Source organism: Drosophila novamexicana, unplaced genomic scaffold (genome assembly GCF_003285875.2).
Source record: "Drosophila novamexicana strain 15010-1031.04,08,12 unplaced genomic scaffold, DnovRS2.1 tig00004554-arrow-pilon, whole genome shotgun sequence".
Lineage (NCBI taxonomy): Eukaryota > Metazoa > Arthropoda > Insecta > Diptera > Drosophilidae > Drosophila > Drosophila novamexicana.
Window position 1 is genome coordinate 4,082,876 of NW_020825051.1, and position 15,584 is coordinate 4,098,459.

General features: G+C 41.8%; 6 protein-coding genes across 9 annotated transcripts; 3 read left to right on the forward strand and 3 right to left on the reverse strand.

Moving 5' to 3' along the window:
- The first annotated feature begins 290 nt into the window (after nt 1-290).
- LOC115769625 (polycomb group protein Pc) lies at nt 291-1,925 on the forward strand. The gene is made up of 2 exons (XM_030714532.1): nt 291-368; nt 835-1,925. Exons 1-2 carry the CDS (start codon nt 306-308, stop codon nt 1,903-1,905), a joined length of 1,134 nt encoding a protein of 377 aa, XP_030570392.1. The 5' UTR covers nt 291-305; the 3' UTR covers nt 1,906-1,925.
- A 126-nt stretch (nt 1,926-2,051) lies between these two features.
- On the reverse strand, nt 2,052-4,415 carry LOC115769626 (probable serine hydrolase). The gene is made up of 2 exons (XM_030714534.1): nt 4,119-4,415; nt 2,052-4,048 (listed from the first exon to the last, which is right to left on the reverse strand). Exons 1-2 carry the CDS (start codon nt 4,248-4,250, stop codon nt 3,155-3,157), a joined length of 1,026 nt encoding a protein of 341 aa, XP_030570394.1. The 5' UTR covers nt 4,251-4,415; the 3' UTR covers nt 2,052-3,154.
- A 386-nt stretch (nt 4,416-4,801) lies between these two features.
- LOC115769819 (probable serine hydrolase) lies at nt 4,802-6,566 on the forward strand. Of its 4 annotated transcripts, none has more exons than XM_030714791.1 (3): nt 4,802-4,984; nt 5,321-5,466; nt 5,533-6,566. In XM_030714791.1, exons 2-3 carry the CDS (start codon nt 5,329-5,331, stop codon nt 6,475-6,477), a joined length of 1,083 nt encoding a protein of 360 aa, XP_030570651.1. In that variant the 5' UTR covers nt 4,802-4,984; nt 5,321-5,328; the 3' UTR covers nt 6,478-6,566. The 4 variants fall into 4 exon arrangements, with proteins under 4 accessions (XP_030570651.1, XP_030570649.1, XP_030570648.1 ...); XM_030714789.1 differs by having other exon boundaries at nt 4,803-4,988; nt 5,092-5,466; XM_030714788.1 differs by having other exon boundaries at nt 4,803-4,988.
- A 1,118-nt stretch (nt 6,567-7,684) lies between these two features.
- On the reverse strand, nt 7,685-15,056 carry LOC115769492 (pupal cuticle protein Edg-78E-like). Its single transcript, XM_030714310.1, has 3 exons — nt 15,007-15,056; nt 8,116-8,320; nt 7,685-8,032 (listed from the first exon to the last, which is right to left on the reverse strand). Exons 2-3 carry the CDS (start codon nt 8,125-8,127, stop codon nt 7,685-7,687), a joined length of 360 nt encoding a protein of 119 aa, XP_030570170.1. The 5' UTR covers nt 8,128-8,320; nt 15,007-15,056.
- On the forward strand, nt 10,834-11,261 carry LOC115769840 (pupal cuticle protein Edg-78E). Its single transcript, XM_030714814.1, has 2 exons — nt 10,834-10,845; nt 10,911-11,261. The coding sequence occupies exons 1-2, from the start codon at nt 10,834-10,836 to the stop codon at nt 11,259-11,261; spliced, it is 363 nt and encodes a 120-aa protein (XP_030570674.1).
- On the reverse strand, nt 12,638-13,562 carry LOC115769839 (heat shock protein 27). Its single transcript, XM_030714813.1, has one exon. The coding sequence runs from the start codon at nt 13,424-13,426 to the stop codon at nt 12,959-12,961; it is 468 nt and encodes a 155-aa protein (XP_030570673.1). The 5' UTR covers nt 13,427-13,562; the 3' UTR covers nt 12,638-12,958.
- Nucleotides 15,057-15,584: the final 528 nt, after the last annotated feature.

Genomic DNA, 15,584 nt, shown 5'->3' on the forward strand with positions numbered 1-15,584 from the left:
ACTTACGATCCACAAGAACACTTTCACATCTCTATTCGGTGGCCGATATCTGGTGGTGGCCGGCCGATTACACTACTGCAATTGTAAGATTTTTCTACATCCACTAGTACGGTCACATTGTTTGCAGTCAGTGTAAATGTCAGTCGCAATTTGTTTTTAAAAGGTTTTGCATTTACAAATAATGCAAATAAAACATTAAGTGATCAACTAAAAAGTTATTGAAAAGGCAAATCAAGTGTTTCCAGCATCAATTTCATCGGAGGAGCAGCAAAAGCCTCAAAATTGGTAAAGTGGACGGCAACACAATGGGCAGCTCGGACGATCGCGTCTATGCTGCCGAAAAAATCATCCAGAAGCGCGTTAGAAAGGTACGTTCTAGAAAATAAACAAAAATAATTACACTGAATACAAAAGGCAAAAGGTTGTGCGCAGCAGAAACAATTACAAGGTCACATGTCCTTCGAAATTTCGAGCAGAGGCTCGCGTCGTCCATCTGCTGGCAGCTGCGCTAATGTCCCGAGCTGCTGCAGCAGCAGCAGCAGCAACCACCATTTGCGCTGCGCGTGTGTGTGTACGTGTGTGCGTGTGTGTGTTTTTGTTTTTACTGCGCTACATTTCGGCATCGATGAAAAATCAATTTGTTTGCCATGCGCCGTGTGTTTGGAACGCGCCAAATTTGTTTCATTGCATGAACGATCCTGAAAATCGAGTCACAAGCCAAACGGAATTCATGTAAATAAATAAAACGCACTCTTTATCCAACTATAAGCCAACCGCAAATATATAGAGCTAGAGACCTGTGAGATCTGACACAAACATGCTTCCATATTGCAGGGCGTTGTGGAGTACCGTGTCAAGTGGAAGGGCTGGAACCAACGCTATAACACCTGGGAGCCTGAGGTGAACATCTTGGATCGTCGCCTAATCGACATCTACGAGCAGAGCAACAAATCCTCGGGCACACCCTCCAAACGCGCCGCCGCTCTTAAAAAGAAGGAGAAGGAACCCGATCCAGAGCCAGAATCTGAGGAGGATGAGTATACATTCAACGGCGATGATGTGCCTGATACTAATCAGGCAACCACATCGAATGCTGCCGCTACCAACGATGGCATAGACAAAAAGGATAAGGACAAGAAACATCATCATCACCATCACCACCATCATCATCATCAGCAGCAGCACAGCAATAACAACAACAACAACCAAAGTATCAAGTCCGAACGGATTAGTAATCGTCGGTCCGAATCGCCGTTGACTCATCATCATCATCATGAGTCGAAGCGACTGCGCATGGATCACAGCTCGTCTTCGAATTGCAGCTCCACACACAATGAGAATTCCTTTGTGCCGGAGGCAGACACCAACTCATCCAGTTCAGAGGATCAACCACTTATGGGCACCAAGCGCAAGGCTGAGGTGCTCAAGGAATCTGGCAAGATTGGTGTCACCATCAAAACCTCACCAGATGGACCGGCAACCAAGCCGCTGCAGTCGGCACAGGATCAACAACAGCAAAATGCAGCAGAAACGGCCACACAGCCACACAAGACAGAGTTGCAGGGTGCGCCACTGGGCACTGAGCCGGAGGCAGGTGAACCATCTACGCCAGCCTATACCGAGGAGGAGGATGATGAGGCGTCAGCGGCGCAGACGGCGGAGAACAACAACATACCAAAACTGAGTGGCGCCCTGGCGTTGAGCCAAAAGCAACCGTTAACGCCGCTGTCGCCGCGTGCATTGCCGCCGCGGTTCTGGTTGCCCGCCAAGTGCAACATATCGAATCGAGTGGTCATCACGGATGTCACCGTCAATCTGGAGACGGTCACCATACGCGAGTGCAAAACAGAGCGAGGATTCTTTCGCGAGCGCGACATGAAAGGCGACTCCTCGCCAGTGGCCTAAGCCGTTTTTCTGCTCCAAATTCAATTGTATATAGTTTTACAAACAAACAAACCAACAAAAATCCATGCTAAATGTTGCAAAGCATTTTCTTTTAAGAAATAACTTATTTATTATATTTATTTATAGCCTAGAAACTAGTTTGTTGTTTTATTACAATGTTTAAAGAGCAGCTCCAGCTGTTGGGCAGCACCAAAAGTTGAAATTCCACAAGGATTGGACAACTTTTGCATCTGCACAACGCCTGTTGGTTCATATAGTTGTATGTCTTGTAGTTTAGCAGAGTATATAACACCATATATATTTATTTAACATATATGTATATTTTTCTATAACAACTTGAATCTGACAAAACCAAAACACACTCATACACGCAGAAAATCCATGCGAAACTGAAGTAATTGCTATTACGCTTGATATACACATTTACAACCTACCATAAATACTTATATACAAGTATATTTATTAAACTAAGAATGTTACAAATCGGCAGCAGCGTCAATATTTCCTTTTTTTTATGTGGTTTCCTTTTGTAACCCAATATTGTAAAGATTTTATTGTTTTTAGCGCTGACTGAATTGGAAAAGTACATAAACAAAAAGAAATGAAAGGAATAACATATAAGTTGATGCATGTGGTTAGATATTAGCTTATTATTATCTACTCCTGCATAATTTATTTCATAGGCTTAACTTTTAAGTTTGATTGCAGGAGAAATGCTGACTCTATGTGCTGCCAAAAATGTGCAGTGCGCAATGAAATAAAATTAAAATTCTGTGGCGTTCATAGATTCAGTGCTTTTTCGCATCATTTACACACACAATTCCTTTTAAATTGTTCTGTACATTTTCTGATCTACTTAATTTTAATAAACAACGCACAAAAGAAACAAAAGTCATTAATGATTTTTGTTTTGTTTTGAAACAATATTTTATAATCAAGTGCGTAGTATTTATTGGCTAGTTTTAGTTGCGGCGCGAATTCCATTTAAAAAATAACAAAACAGACAACAACAAAAATCTACTCAAACATTTTCAAATTTGTAATTTACTCTAACTGTAATGTTATTACCAGTATTGACGGTAATTAAATTAAATAGAAGCAACAAATTGTATTTTTATTATTAAGCGTGGGTTAAACATTATCGTCACTCAATATCTACATTCAATGTCGGTTATAATATCTATATCGGCCAATAGATATTAACTAGCTACTTTGTACATGTTAGGGGTTTATCCCCTTCTATATATTCTCATAAGGGTCTGTACTTGTTGATAAACGAATTAATGATGTGCGCCACCTTTTCGGGCTCATTGAGATGTACATGATGCGATCCCTCAACTTCATGATATTCGAATAGCGGGTTCTGGCGCAGCACCGCGAGCGTGGCATCATAGTATTTCTTATGCTCGTAGTAGGGCGCCTGTAGAGCTTTAATGAACAGATGCGGCGCCCTGATGCGCGTTGCGATTTCCAGCACAATATCCAGGGAGAGTGTGTAGACCTGCGAGTACTTCAGGCGATTGTCGCGCGAGAAGTAATACTTGTGAGGTTCGAGGCTGGAGGGTTTGCAGTTGCGCTGCAGTAGGTACTTGCAAGAGTCTAAATCTACGGATTTTTCGCTACCCTGATGCAAACGTTCCACTAGTTGATCCCATTCGTAAGCAGGCGGTTCACCACCGCTGCGTAGGCGTCGTTCCAGCTTTAGGGGACCTTCCAGTCGGGCTGAGAGCCCATTAACAATTTGTTTTGGACTACGTATGGGGGGCTTCAGCACGTCCAAGCCAATAAACATATCCAGCTTCTCCGGGAAGAGAGCAGCAAATACGAAGCCATTTATGGAACTCATTGAGTGACCCAGTATGGATACTTTGCTCCAGTTGTATTCCTCCATTATACGCAGCACCAGCTGTACATAATCTATGGAGTGATACATGACGCCGGCTGGCAGCCAGGAGGAGAGTCCGTGACCCGGTGCGTCTATGCTGAGGAAGGACAAATGCGGGGGCAGCAGCGGTGCGAGCGTGTCGAAGGTGCCAGCATTATCCTGCCAGCCGTGCATGCCCAGAATAGGACGCACATGCTTCGGTCCGTACCATTTGCCAGCTATGTGACCCCACGGAACGGGAATGCTGACTTCTTCATACTACAATGTGTGCATAAAGTGCATAGTGAATCAGATACCTGAGTGAAAGTGAAGCAATCATGTTACCTACATGTTTATTAAGTGTCTTCAGCGTGTTGGTTGAACTTTGACCGTGCGCCAGACGAACGCTCTGCTGTCTCCCGTTTACAAGCTGCTGCAACAGGCGCAAACTTCTTGGACCTTTCATTTCGAGTGAGTGCATTATGTGAAATTTTTGTATTGAGTAATATCTAAGCGGCACTGTAACGCTCAACTTGCTAGATCACCGTGATGAAATGAAACATCTGATTACATGCGAAGCGCTTGAGATTTAACAAGCACTGGCGAAAAAGCAACACGCCGAAAGACAGATACCCTACGAATTATGCGGGTTATACACGTCTTATGAAAGTTCGAAATTGTTGATATACATTTAAGAGACATGTTAAATAAATTAGTAATTAGTTACTTCATAAAGATAGTATTATCCAAATAAGAAAGAAATTAACATACTTTCTTAAAACATTTAAAAATTTACTGCAATCCCCTTCCAAGTGTTACAAACGCCGCAAAAATTTTCTAGTACTACACGCAAGCGTGTGTAACTATCGATGTTGGCCAAAACAATCGATAGCTTTAGAATTAGAAAAGTTTCTAGGTTTCAGTGCTGATAAGTGCTTGGACAGGTATATTATTAGTTGATTTGTCAATGCTTTGCCTATTTAACGGCAATTAAGCTACTTTTCATTTATAGCACTCAATCACACATGTCTCGCACTTTTGTCCATCTCTAACACTAGATTTCTCTCTCGCGCTCAAACGCCAATCAGCTGTTTGCTTAGTTTATTGTTCTATGGTCTTGCCACGGCAATATTTAATTAAACGTATCTAATAAGTGTGGAAAACAAAACAAATTTGTATTCGCGGAAGGTTTGACTGCACAAAACTAATGGAATTGTAAGTAAGTTGCTTTAGAGAAATAAAATCAAGCACATTCATCAGTTAGACGCACCTGTTGACCTTGAACTTTGGAGCTGTTGTGTATCGGATTTTGATATTTTCAGATCAATCATGGCATGGATAATTGAATTTTATGGTTCCCTTTGTTATTTACTGTGATTGCTTTTATCGTTATGCAGCATATTTCTCAACCAAACATTGTGCTACTCGCTCTGATTAACTAATCGCAAACGGGCTAATCACAAAGCACGAACGCTGATAAGAATTTGTTTGCACCTTCTATTCGGCTAAACTTTGGAATTAAAGCACATTCGTGTTTTTGTTCACTTGCAGTGAGGAACATGGAGTCTGAGTTTCAGGATAATTTAAGCAGCAGAAGCAGCAGCAGCAGCGGCGGCGGTGGCGGTAATGCAGACCTCAATCTTAACCAACGTTATCGACATGCTGGCGACCTGACTGGCGAGCCGCCAACGCGAGCAGTAAGTGTGCACTTTGATCTTTGGAACGTAAATCGCAGTTAAATGTTGTGTGCAATTCGCTTCCAGTTTTCCGAGATCAGCATTAAAGTGCCCTGGGGTCACATAGCTGGCAAATGGTATGGCCCCCAGAATGTGCAACCCATTTTGGGTCTCCATGGCTGGCAAGATAATGCGGGCACATATGATTTGTTGGTGCCTTTGCTATCACCGGATGTGGCTTTTCTTTCGGTAGACCTTCCCGGCCATGGATTGTCTTCACGTCTGCCTGATGGCTGTTATTACAATTCGGTGGATAATCTATATGTGATAAGGCTTATCATGAAGCAATATAAGTGGGAGAAGGTGTCTCTGGTTGGCCATTCCATGTCTTCCATAATTTGTTTTGTGTTTGCCGCTGTCTTTCCCGACAAGGTTGATATGATAATTGGCATTGACGCGTTAAAGCCACATCAACGTCCATACCCCTCGGTCATTCGCACCATGGAGACGCGCCTGGACGAATTTCTACGAGAGGACGAACGCAATCGCAGCAAAAACGAACCGCCCAGCTATACTTACGACGAGCTCATCGAGCGCGTCTACATCGGTACCTTTCACTCGGTCAACAAGGAGCTGTGCAAACATATGCTCGCGCGCAACATCCAAAAGTCGGGCAAGTATCCGGACAAGTACTTCTTCTGTCGCGATCGTCGCCTAAAGTTTTACAACTATGCGATTGGGTCCCAGGAGCTATGCGTGGAAATGGCCCATCGCATTACGTGTCCCTATCTATTTATCAAGGGCTCACAGTCATCCTATTTCGAGGACAAAAAGTACTACGATGAAGTGCTTGAAGTGCTGTTAAAGAAGCCAAACTTTGAGTATCTGGTGGCAAATGGCACGCATCATCTGCACATGAATAATCCAGAGGCTATTATTGGCCCGGTCAACAACTTTATACAACGTTTTGGTCCAGCTGCCTCTGCTGCGGCGCGCAAAAAGGCCAAGGAGGCTGCTGAGAGCAAACTGTGAGGCTTACAACAAAAAAAGCCAAACCCAAATTCAGTATAAACTTGGAACAATTGGGGCTTATTTATTGTTGCATAAATGATTCTGTGTATCGATGTCACATCTCTTATTTTTATATACTTAATTGTTGATTATACTGTTAAAGTCTGGCTCTGGCTCTGCCTCTGCTAAAAATACACAATGTACATATACACCAAAAGGTTGTTCGCTTCGTTTTGCGTCTTGAAGGATAACGAGGAACTGGTTACACAAACACGCCGCGGTGGCTTAAAAGAGCTGATGCGCTCTGTGTTGAACTGGGTTAACCCTTTAAGGTCTCGGTTCCAGTTTATGCTATTGCAGTAGTAGGTAATTCAGGCGTGACTTTTAAGCATTTAAACTGAAATGGCGATTGTGTTGTATAGTAAGATAAATAATGTTAAACATGCGTAATCGGAAACATTTCTAAAAACTACATTTCAGCTTTGACTCAGCTTGTTCTTTTGATCTTTTACTATACATCCAGATGTGGATGGGTTAATTGGGCGGATGGGTATTACGTGCTGAGGTCCCATTAAGAGCCGGCAAGTGACCTACATTCGGCCGGTAGAATACGCAGGCGCAGCGAAAGTGTTAATAGTCGTGAAACCTGTTTGGAGCCCAGCAGCGGCAGCACTTTGGATCTGCGGCTGTTCCGAGTGGTTGCATCATATTTTAGACTCTTTCTTGGTATTTGTATTTCATGTTGTATCTTGTTTTAGCATTTTGGGGGTCAACTGTCGCATTTACATTGAAATGACAAATTATATATATTCATACCATATATGTGTGCAATTTGATGCCACATAAATGAAGCAACAAAAGAAAAAAAGGTGCGAACCGTCGACGGACTTGTTGGCCCTGCAGCTTCCACATTTGACTGCATAAATTTCCGTCTGATGTTTCTTTAAGCATTTATTTTATACTTTTCACCTCGACCAATATGGTTAATTCCTGTGCCCATTCATTATGGTGGCATCTGCTTCGCTTTTTGATTAATGAGCACTCGTTAAATGTGGCTAAAAAATGATCCATATACATATATTAAATTATGAGTTAACACTGTACGATTTTTGTCTTCAGATACACATATCCATATATTTCCCAATAAAAGCGATTGGTTTTTTGTTGGCTCGGGCTTAACTTTTGGTTTATTTCACTCTAGTTTATGATTTAATTATTAATATTAACTTTACAGCTGTGCTGGTGGATGCGCTCGAATGTACTCCAACGACCTAATTATGGCCTCAGGAATTGGTGGAGGCGTAGGCAAATGAGCTCCACTGGGATGGAATCCGTTCTCATCGGCGGTATATGTCAACTCGTATCTTTGGCCATCATCAGACACGAAAGCGAAGTTGCCAGCGGCGCCATTGGCATTGCCAGACTCCTGTAGTTGGATGCCATTGCTGGTCTCGTAGCTGTACGCAAAGTTGCCCTCCGGATCGGCTGGCTCGTTGCGTTCGCTCAGAATTTGAGCGTCCCGGTTGATGTTGTCAGCCTGGGCGCAGACCAGCAGGGTGGCGATAAGGCAGAGTGACTGCAATAAATAAGTTAAAGTATTTTTATTATCCTTTCGATACGCTAAGCTGTCCTTCATCTAGCACTCGCTGCTCTACTCACAAGCTTGATCATGTTGATTCAGTTGTCAAATTCACACTGTTTGATTATCTTTGAGCGTCGGAGGCTTTTTATACTCGCAGCATCCAAAACTGGAATATGTAGGCGCAGTTGCCAACGTCGCCGTCCTCGTCGTCGCCGTCGCCGTCGTCGTTTCTAATCCGCCGTTGAGCTGCGTTGATGACGCGTTGTACTAAATATCCACGAGCTTAAGATATTTGTGCGTAAGCAAAAAGCAAAATGCGATTAAATCAAATAAAATTCGGGGCAAAACAAAATACACGCATAAATATATATATATATATATATTACTATTTATTTTAAATATGAAAAACGCTGATCGAAAAGCGTTTAAACTCATTCAAAGCGGTTTTGGAATTGGCTGCTTGATCCACTGAGATGACGGTAAACGTCATCCATCGGGGCTTAATAGTTTTTTTTCTTAATGATAATGACGTATGTGACATTAGCCTCAGCGGAAAGATTGAGCAACATTTTGATGGGAATTTTTACGATACAACTAGCTAAAATTAAAAAAAAAAAATTATAAAAATAACAAACTAAAACTAAAACCAATTTATCATCACTTTCAGTTTCGATTTGGCTGGCCATTTAGCTTTTGGGCAAACCAGTTTAATTGTTTAATTAGGCAAAGAAGAATTCTTCATCCAAATTGGAACAAGTTCGTATTAGCATACAAATTTGTGGCATGACAATAAATTAGCTGAGAGCAGATCGCTTCCATTTTATTTGCCATGCGCTTTAAAAGCGAGCCTCGCACTTTACAAGCAGCTAATAAAATGCCTGTTTATTGGCGTCGCGTCCATTAGAGCGCAATCTGCTCATCACGTGCATAAGCAAAAGACTTAGAACACAAACTTGCTCAACAGCGATCTGAATCTGGCGTTCGGCAAATTTGAATTGCTAAAAGGCCAAACTAATTTGTATTTTTGAATGTCTCTCCAGATGATGGATAATGCATTCTAGATTTGTTTCCATTTTTTGTTTGTTTTTTGCACCAGTCCACGTGGGCTGATCAATACCTTTTTAAGGTCGTTGGGCGATGAATAATTTAAATATATATGCATATTTTTTGTGAGCTATAAATAATTTTAAACATAATCAATAGGAAATACTAGGCCAAATATTACGACCTCTTTTACAATAAATATTATAATTAGGGCTCCTTTAAAATATTATTTATTTCTTTTAAATTGCATAATCAGGAATCTTATTAGAGATTCCTTAAAAAAAATATATTTCTTATATCGTATAAAAAACGAGTATGTCGCAAATTATATTATAAATGCGGCAGCAAACCTGAAAATAGTCGAAAGTTGAATTATGTTTATTTTTATAAACCGTTAAGCTTGAAACATACGAGGAATCAGGTCTCTCGCATGCTTCAAATACTTTTAAGTTTGTCGGAACAACAAACAAGCTGTTAAAATATAAAACGCTATGTTTACCATGTTAACCAATAGCAATTTAATTAAGTTATCATGCTTAAGCGATCTGGTCTCAAAAAGCTGCTCTTTAAATGTCGAATAATGTAAATTAAACAAGAGAAGGAAAATATGTATTTTATTTATGAGACAATATGTGGCTTAATTCAAATATTGCTATAAACTTATGTGTTTCTCGTAAATTATCGAGCAAAACATTTAGAATATATATAGCAGAAATTAATCAATGCTAATTACTCGTGTTTGGGTCGTCTAATTACTTCCCCATAGACACAATATTAGCAGCATTAAAAAAAATGTTTGTCAATTTTTACACTTATTTGAATTAAAAATAAATTATATTTTATATACATTCCACTTTAAATACGTTCAAATGAATCAAAAGTGAATTATATTTTATACACGTTCAGCTTAAATTGGGAAGTGGGAAGATGTTGAGTATTGGATTATGTTTTACTTCCCAGCTGCGATTTCATCAATGTTTTCAAACTTTGCTATTGGGTTCGAATAAGCGTTTCTAATTGTTACAAAAAAAAAGTCCCGCCAAAGCGCAACCTGAAATCACACATCTAATTTACAATAGATCATCATGATCGTCAGCTGTGTGCCCGCCAGCTGAGGCTGAGGCTGCGCATCCAAATGCTGTTGGGACGACCTTGCGCATCCGAACATTTCAACAGCTCTTCAGTTAGATAGACAATTCGCGCCGGCTTCCAAGCGGGCACGCGCACCTGCCAACTCCAAGTCGAACTCCAGCTACAGCAGCAGGGCGCCGCAGGGCGACGACGGGCAACAACAACAACATTGAAAGCTGTTGAGGTATTTTCTGGCTTTGTGAACCACATAAAAATACACAAATAATTTGGGCTTTAGTGCGAAGTAAAGAGTTGCATGGGGCGAATGCAAAACTGACACCGAATTAAAGCATGGAAATAAATTACTGGCAAATGACTCATGCGTTTTAAGGCTCTGATATTCGATTATAGTTAAGCGCATTGTTGTTATAAAATATTTCGATTATGATAATACGGTTTTTTGGCAATTATTGGTGCCCTCTTCGCCCATGTAGTTGCCAATTGCCATTGCTGGGATGCCATAAAAAACGATTAAAACCCGTTTGCCATACCCAACCACCGAGATCCATGCCCATATAAAAGCCACCACGTTGCTGAGCAGAGCAATCAGTTGCAGTTGAAGCATCCGCCTTATAATACTCAAACCCATCCGCAGTCACAGCTCCCAAGCTCAAGTCAAGATGTTCAAATATGTAAGTGCCCGCCACCTGTCTAGAGTTTCATAGTTCCCATTGCTAATCGTGAGTGTTAATTGCAGTTGCTCTGCCTTGCCCTCATCGGTTGCTCATGCGCCGACAACATCAACAAGGACGCACAGATTCGCAGCTTCCAGAACGAAGCATCCGATGCGGAGGGCAACTATCAGTATGCCTACGAGACCAGTAACGGCATTCAAGTCCAGGAGGCGGGCAATCCCTCGGGCGTTCGCGGTGCGCTCTCCTACATCTCTCCCGAAGGCGAACAGATCTCGTTGAGCTACACGGCCGATGAGGAGGGCTACCATCCCGTTGGTGACCATCTGCCCACACCGCCTCCAGTTCCGGCATACGTGCTCCGTGCCCTCGAGTACATTCGCACACATCCGCCAGCACAGAAGGACGAGCAATAAGAACCATATCCGCGAAGACAGAACCAACCAGTCAACCAACATTACCAGCATCACCCACACGACTTGAATCTGTGGCAGTCATTGTTATATAGAGACATACTTTCGCATGTTTTAATTAGTTGTAGTTATCGTTAATAGAGCTCGTTTGTAACATAACGCGCATAAAAAAAGCAACAAAAAAAGATGATTATTTAGTTTAAAACAACGACAAATTGCTTTAGCGGGTAGCTTGCCACTGCAATTGTAATTGACTGTTTCCACAGCAGCTCATAAAGACTGCAGGCTAAAAGTATGCTTAACTTTTTTACCTCGAACTACTGGTCGCCTCTCTATGCGATTTTCATGAGCCAAATTATCAAACGGAACACATGGAAGAGAGAGAGAGAGGGAAAGAGATAGGGGCTGAACATTTAAATAGAGAGAGAGCAAACAAATAGAGCGAAAATCCAATCAATCTTTGCCCGACGAGAGGATGCCCTGTACACAGCTATAGCCACATACAAGTGCATCTTTTAAACATATAAATGCTATTTACTTAAATTAATTCTCAGTAACCAGTCTAAGCTCTCACAACTTTAATGGCAGCATGAGAAAACCAAACGAAGCACCTGAGAAACAGAGCACCAAGAACTCCCAATTTAAATAGACGCTAGAAGCTGAATGAATCAATGAATGATCCATGAACGATCCATTGATTCATTCAATGTGATTGACAAATTAATTGTTTAAACTGCAACAAAGTATTTTTTTTGGGTTAAGCATTGAACTGGCCAATGATTGACCCATTGACAGGCAGCTGCTACAAAAGTCGAGCGGCCGTAACATACTTGCAATTGCGCGCGTTTTAAACAGCGCGCAAGTCGCGTCGTTGCATTGTGGGTGTGCGACTTTATTTTCAAACATTGTTATTTTATTTACTGATGCCGTTTTTTTTTTTTTTGCTATTTGTTTTTAACTCATTGACCATTATGGTCAGCTGTCAGATGTATCTCTAGACTATTTATATAGAACTTTGTCGGGGCTGTCTTGGGACTATGTGCCGCTGTGTAGGTTTATGTGGTGCTCTAGTCTTCCAGATTGACACGTTTGTTGTTGTTGTTGTTGTTGTTTATTGCTTTATTTACAATTAAACTTTACCTTAGTTGGCATTTGCGGAAATTGCTCAAGGGCGTTCTAGATAGAATATATCTATATATATATATATATACATATATCAAGACATGTTTGTCTGGGGCTGGCGCTGTCCGATTCTCGTTTGGGCCAATTTATGTTGACATTTTCTAGAGCCGTCTGTTTTGGGTCTCACGCGAAGTCGTGGACATTGTTCAATTTCTGGACATGGCACGGATTTCCCTTGGCCATGGCTAACAAATTGGTAATTGGGCCAAGCCGAGTTTTTCAATCTCTCGAACTTGTTTTCGTTTTTAATAAATTAAACTTTCATTTTATTTAACTAAAAATTGTTTCTGGTTAATTACAAAAAAGTCCAATAAGATTTGTTTTCGCTTGTGAAAATGTATCTTAAATTAATTAAATTAATTTGTAAACAAAATTCGTCTCGAGTGCCATTTTCGGATGCTTTACGCAAGGCAGTGCCGCCAACAGAAACCAAAAACAAAACAACTGCTTCCACATCCTGTGCTGAGCCTGAGGCTAGCTTGTGTTAATGTTTGTGTGTGTGTGTGTGTGTGTGTGTGTTAGTTCTTAATGCTCAGGTACGAGGGTCCCACTTGGCGCACATATACGCTGCGCTCATTGCTCAGATACGGCGGACAGCGCACGGTCAGTATGCCGTCGGAGGAGAGCTCGGAGCGCACATCGTTGGGATAGTAGCCGCGCGGCAGCACGAATCGCTTGACAATGTGGCGACCCACGAAGGTGTCGCCATCACGTCGCTTCTCGTGCTTGGCCTCGACGACGACAGTGTCGCCGGTGGTCTTGACGGTAATCTCATATGGCTTGAACTGATGCACATCCACATTGGCTTCGAACCCATCCTTGCCAACGACAACGCGACTAAGATCCGGAGCTGAGCCGACGCGTGACAAACGCTTCCAATAGGGCAGATCCCAGTCGGCGGTCAGATCCCAATCGCGCCACAAGCGACGACGATAATCCCAATAATCCCAATCCGTGCTGTTGTTCGTGGCCGGTACCAAAGCCATCTCGACTATGTGTGTGTTTGTGTATTTGGTTTTCGGGGCAGGACGCAGCAGCGCGTTGCGAAATTTTACGGCTTGGCTTAGCAAAATTGTTCCGTTTCACGTTACGATTCGCCGCGTTTTCTGAACGTCCGCACGCGATTTTTGCGCTGAGTGAATTAAACGCGACACTGACAGCATCGCCGCCTTATATAGAGCCCACTGCGCCAGCTGGGTTGGCGCTTCCAGTGGGCTAAGCCAGCGGCAATGACAACTGTGACGTCGTCATCAGCTCCAGCCGTCGGCAGCGGGCGCTGCTTGTTTTAGCCTCGATCTTGATGGGGCTGGGCTGGTGGGCTGCTGGGTTGTGCTGTGGGCCGCCAGCTGAACGGCATTTCCTTGGGGGGCTGCTGCGTCTGAGAAACTTCCGCAAGGCCCGACTTACTTAAGATCTGCCACATAACTTGCTCTAGTCAGCTGTGCCCAAATCAATTCTGGCCAAAAAATAAAAGCCCAGCTTATTCTCCCATAACGTGCAAGTTCAACTTAATTACGCAGTATTTCCGCTGCCATAGATACACTCATGTGTGTGTGTGTGTGTGTGTGTGTGTGTGCCTGGGCTAAGCTAAATTAACAAATTTCTTTAGCGGAAATGTGGAAACAAACATTCGAAAACGTCGCATAATTCTTTTCACTATATGACCAAATTTGGCATTGACTATTTATGCGGATTTTCATTTTCAATTAGCTAGCTACAGACACAGATACAGATACAGATACAGATAGAGATAGAGATAGAGATAGAGATACTGTGTCAACAGCATGTTCAGCGCTTGGATTGAAACATTTGTAGCTTTTAGTCAGAACAAAAGGCAATTTGTATGGCCACGTTGTCTGCTAAATGGCTTTTCGACTATTGCCATCGATTTGCACCAAAGATTAGCGACAACAACAATGTGAACTCTTCGTGAATATAACATTTATGGGCCTGACCTGCCCACCCTTTACCCCCGTCTCGCGGCTCGGGGCATATCTGTGTGTGACCCCACCCGTTTATAATTGTATTTTATGTTCTTCTTGTTCGGTTCGGCTTGTTGTTGTGTTTTGCGATAGATTTTGCCAGCGCTTGATAGTAATTATAAAGACAACGGCGACAATTTACATGTGCCATGCCCTCTAGTGTTCATCTATAGTATATATATATATGTATACTAGCATATATATACTATGTACATTATGTACAGGCACGAGTTCAATGAGTTTGTGACTCAGGCAGCAATTGACAGTGCGGTGCACATCAATAGATAAACGTTTAAGCAATTAGGTATAAGTATAAATAAATGCGTGTGGGTTTTCATTACTTAAATTATAAATGGCTTTAATTGTTAGGGTACAACAAATATTTTTATTAATAAAAAATTAGCTCAAAATATAAAATGTAATATTTTTTTAAAATTAATAATATGTGAAAGTTACACTAAAATATATTAATTTATTAAATATTGCAAAAATATATTTGAAGGAATTATGAAAAGCTTATAAAAACCTATTTAAGTTTTACGAATTTGAACTTTTCTGCTAATCTACATTAATATTTATCTTACGCCTTTACTCGCGTTACCATGTAGCGCAGTGTAGCCGTGAAATGCGCGCACAAATTCTCGTTTGGAAATCAATGAAGTGCCGCAGCAGCTACAACGACATCAACAACAACAACAACATAACTAAACTAGTGACAATAATGCATTGTAATTATAGCTAAACAATTCTATATAGAAAAAACAACTATGTAATCGACTAATTTGTTTGAGTTTATGGCAAAATCAAATCAAATGCCAAGCAAACGATCCCAGCGATCAATTCCAAAGGGTGTGGGTCGCATTCAGGCACTTTCTTTGCCAGCCGTTCATAGAACACCTTGTGTTATATATTTGATTCGCTTTCTATATTGAGTGGATCTGAGTGGAATCCATGTTTTGCATGCGTCCACCCACAGGTCGTATGCGCGATTTTGGGCACGCGCTGCCGCCAGGCGGGTGGGGCTGCATCTGAGTCTGGGTGTGGGCGTTTTCTAGATGCATCTCGTATAGCCTATTACAACTGCGGCGCGTGCAATACTTGCATTTAGTTTATGGCCTTAAATGTTCGCTCATTTGCGCGCCACAATTTTTTCAGCCAGCGG

Excerpts from the sequence above, each read along its gene's own strand:
- LOC115769625 (XM_030714532.1), top strand. The coding sequence starts at position 306 with ATGGGCAGCTCGGACGATCGCGTCTATGCTGCCGAAAAAATCATCCAG. Across the intron at positions 369-834 it reads TCCAGAAGCGCGTTAGAAAG|GGCGTTGTGGAGTACCGTGT; the intron begins GTACGTTCTAGA and ends TCCATATTGCAG.
- LOC115769839 (XM_030714813.1), bottom strand. The coding sequence starts at position 13,426 with ATGGCTTTGGTACCGGCCACGAACAACAGCACGGATTGGGATTATTGG.
- LOC115769626 (XM_030714534.1), bottom strand. The coding sequence starts at position 4,250 with ATGCACTCACTCGAAATGAAAGGTCCAAGAAGTTTGCGCCTGTTGCAG. Across the intron at positions 4,049-4,118 it reads TGAAGACACTTAATAAACAT|TATGAAGAAGTCAGCATTCC; the intron begins GTAGGTAACATG and ends CACACATTGTAG.
- LOC115769819 (XM_030714788.1), top strand. Across the intron at positions 5,467-5,532 it reads GCGAGCCGCCAACGCGAGCA|TTTTCCGAGATCAGCATTAA; the intron begins GTAAGTGTGCAC and ends ATTCGCTTCCAG.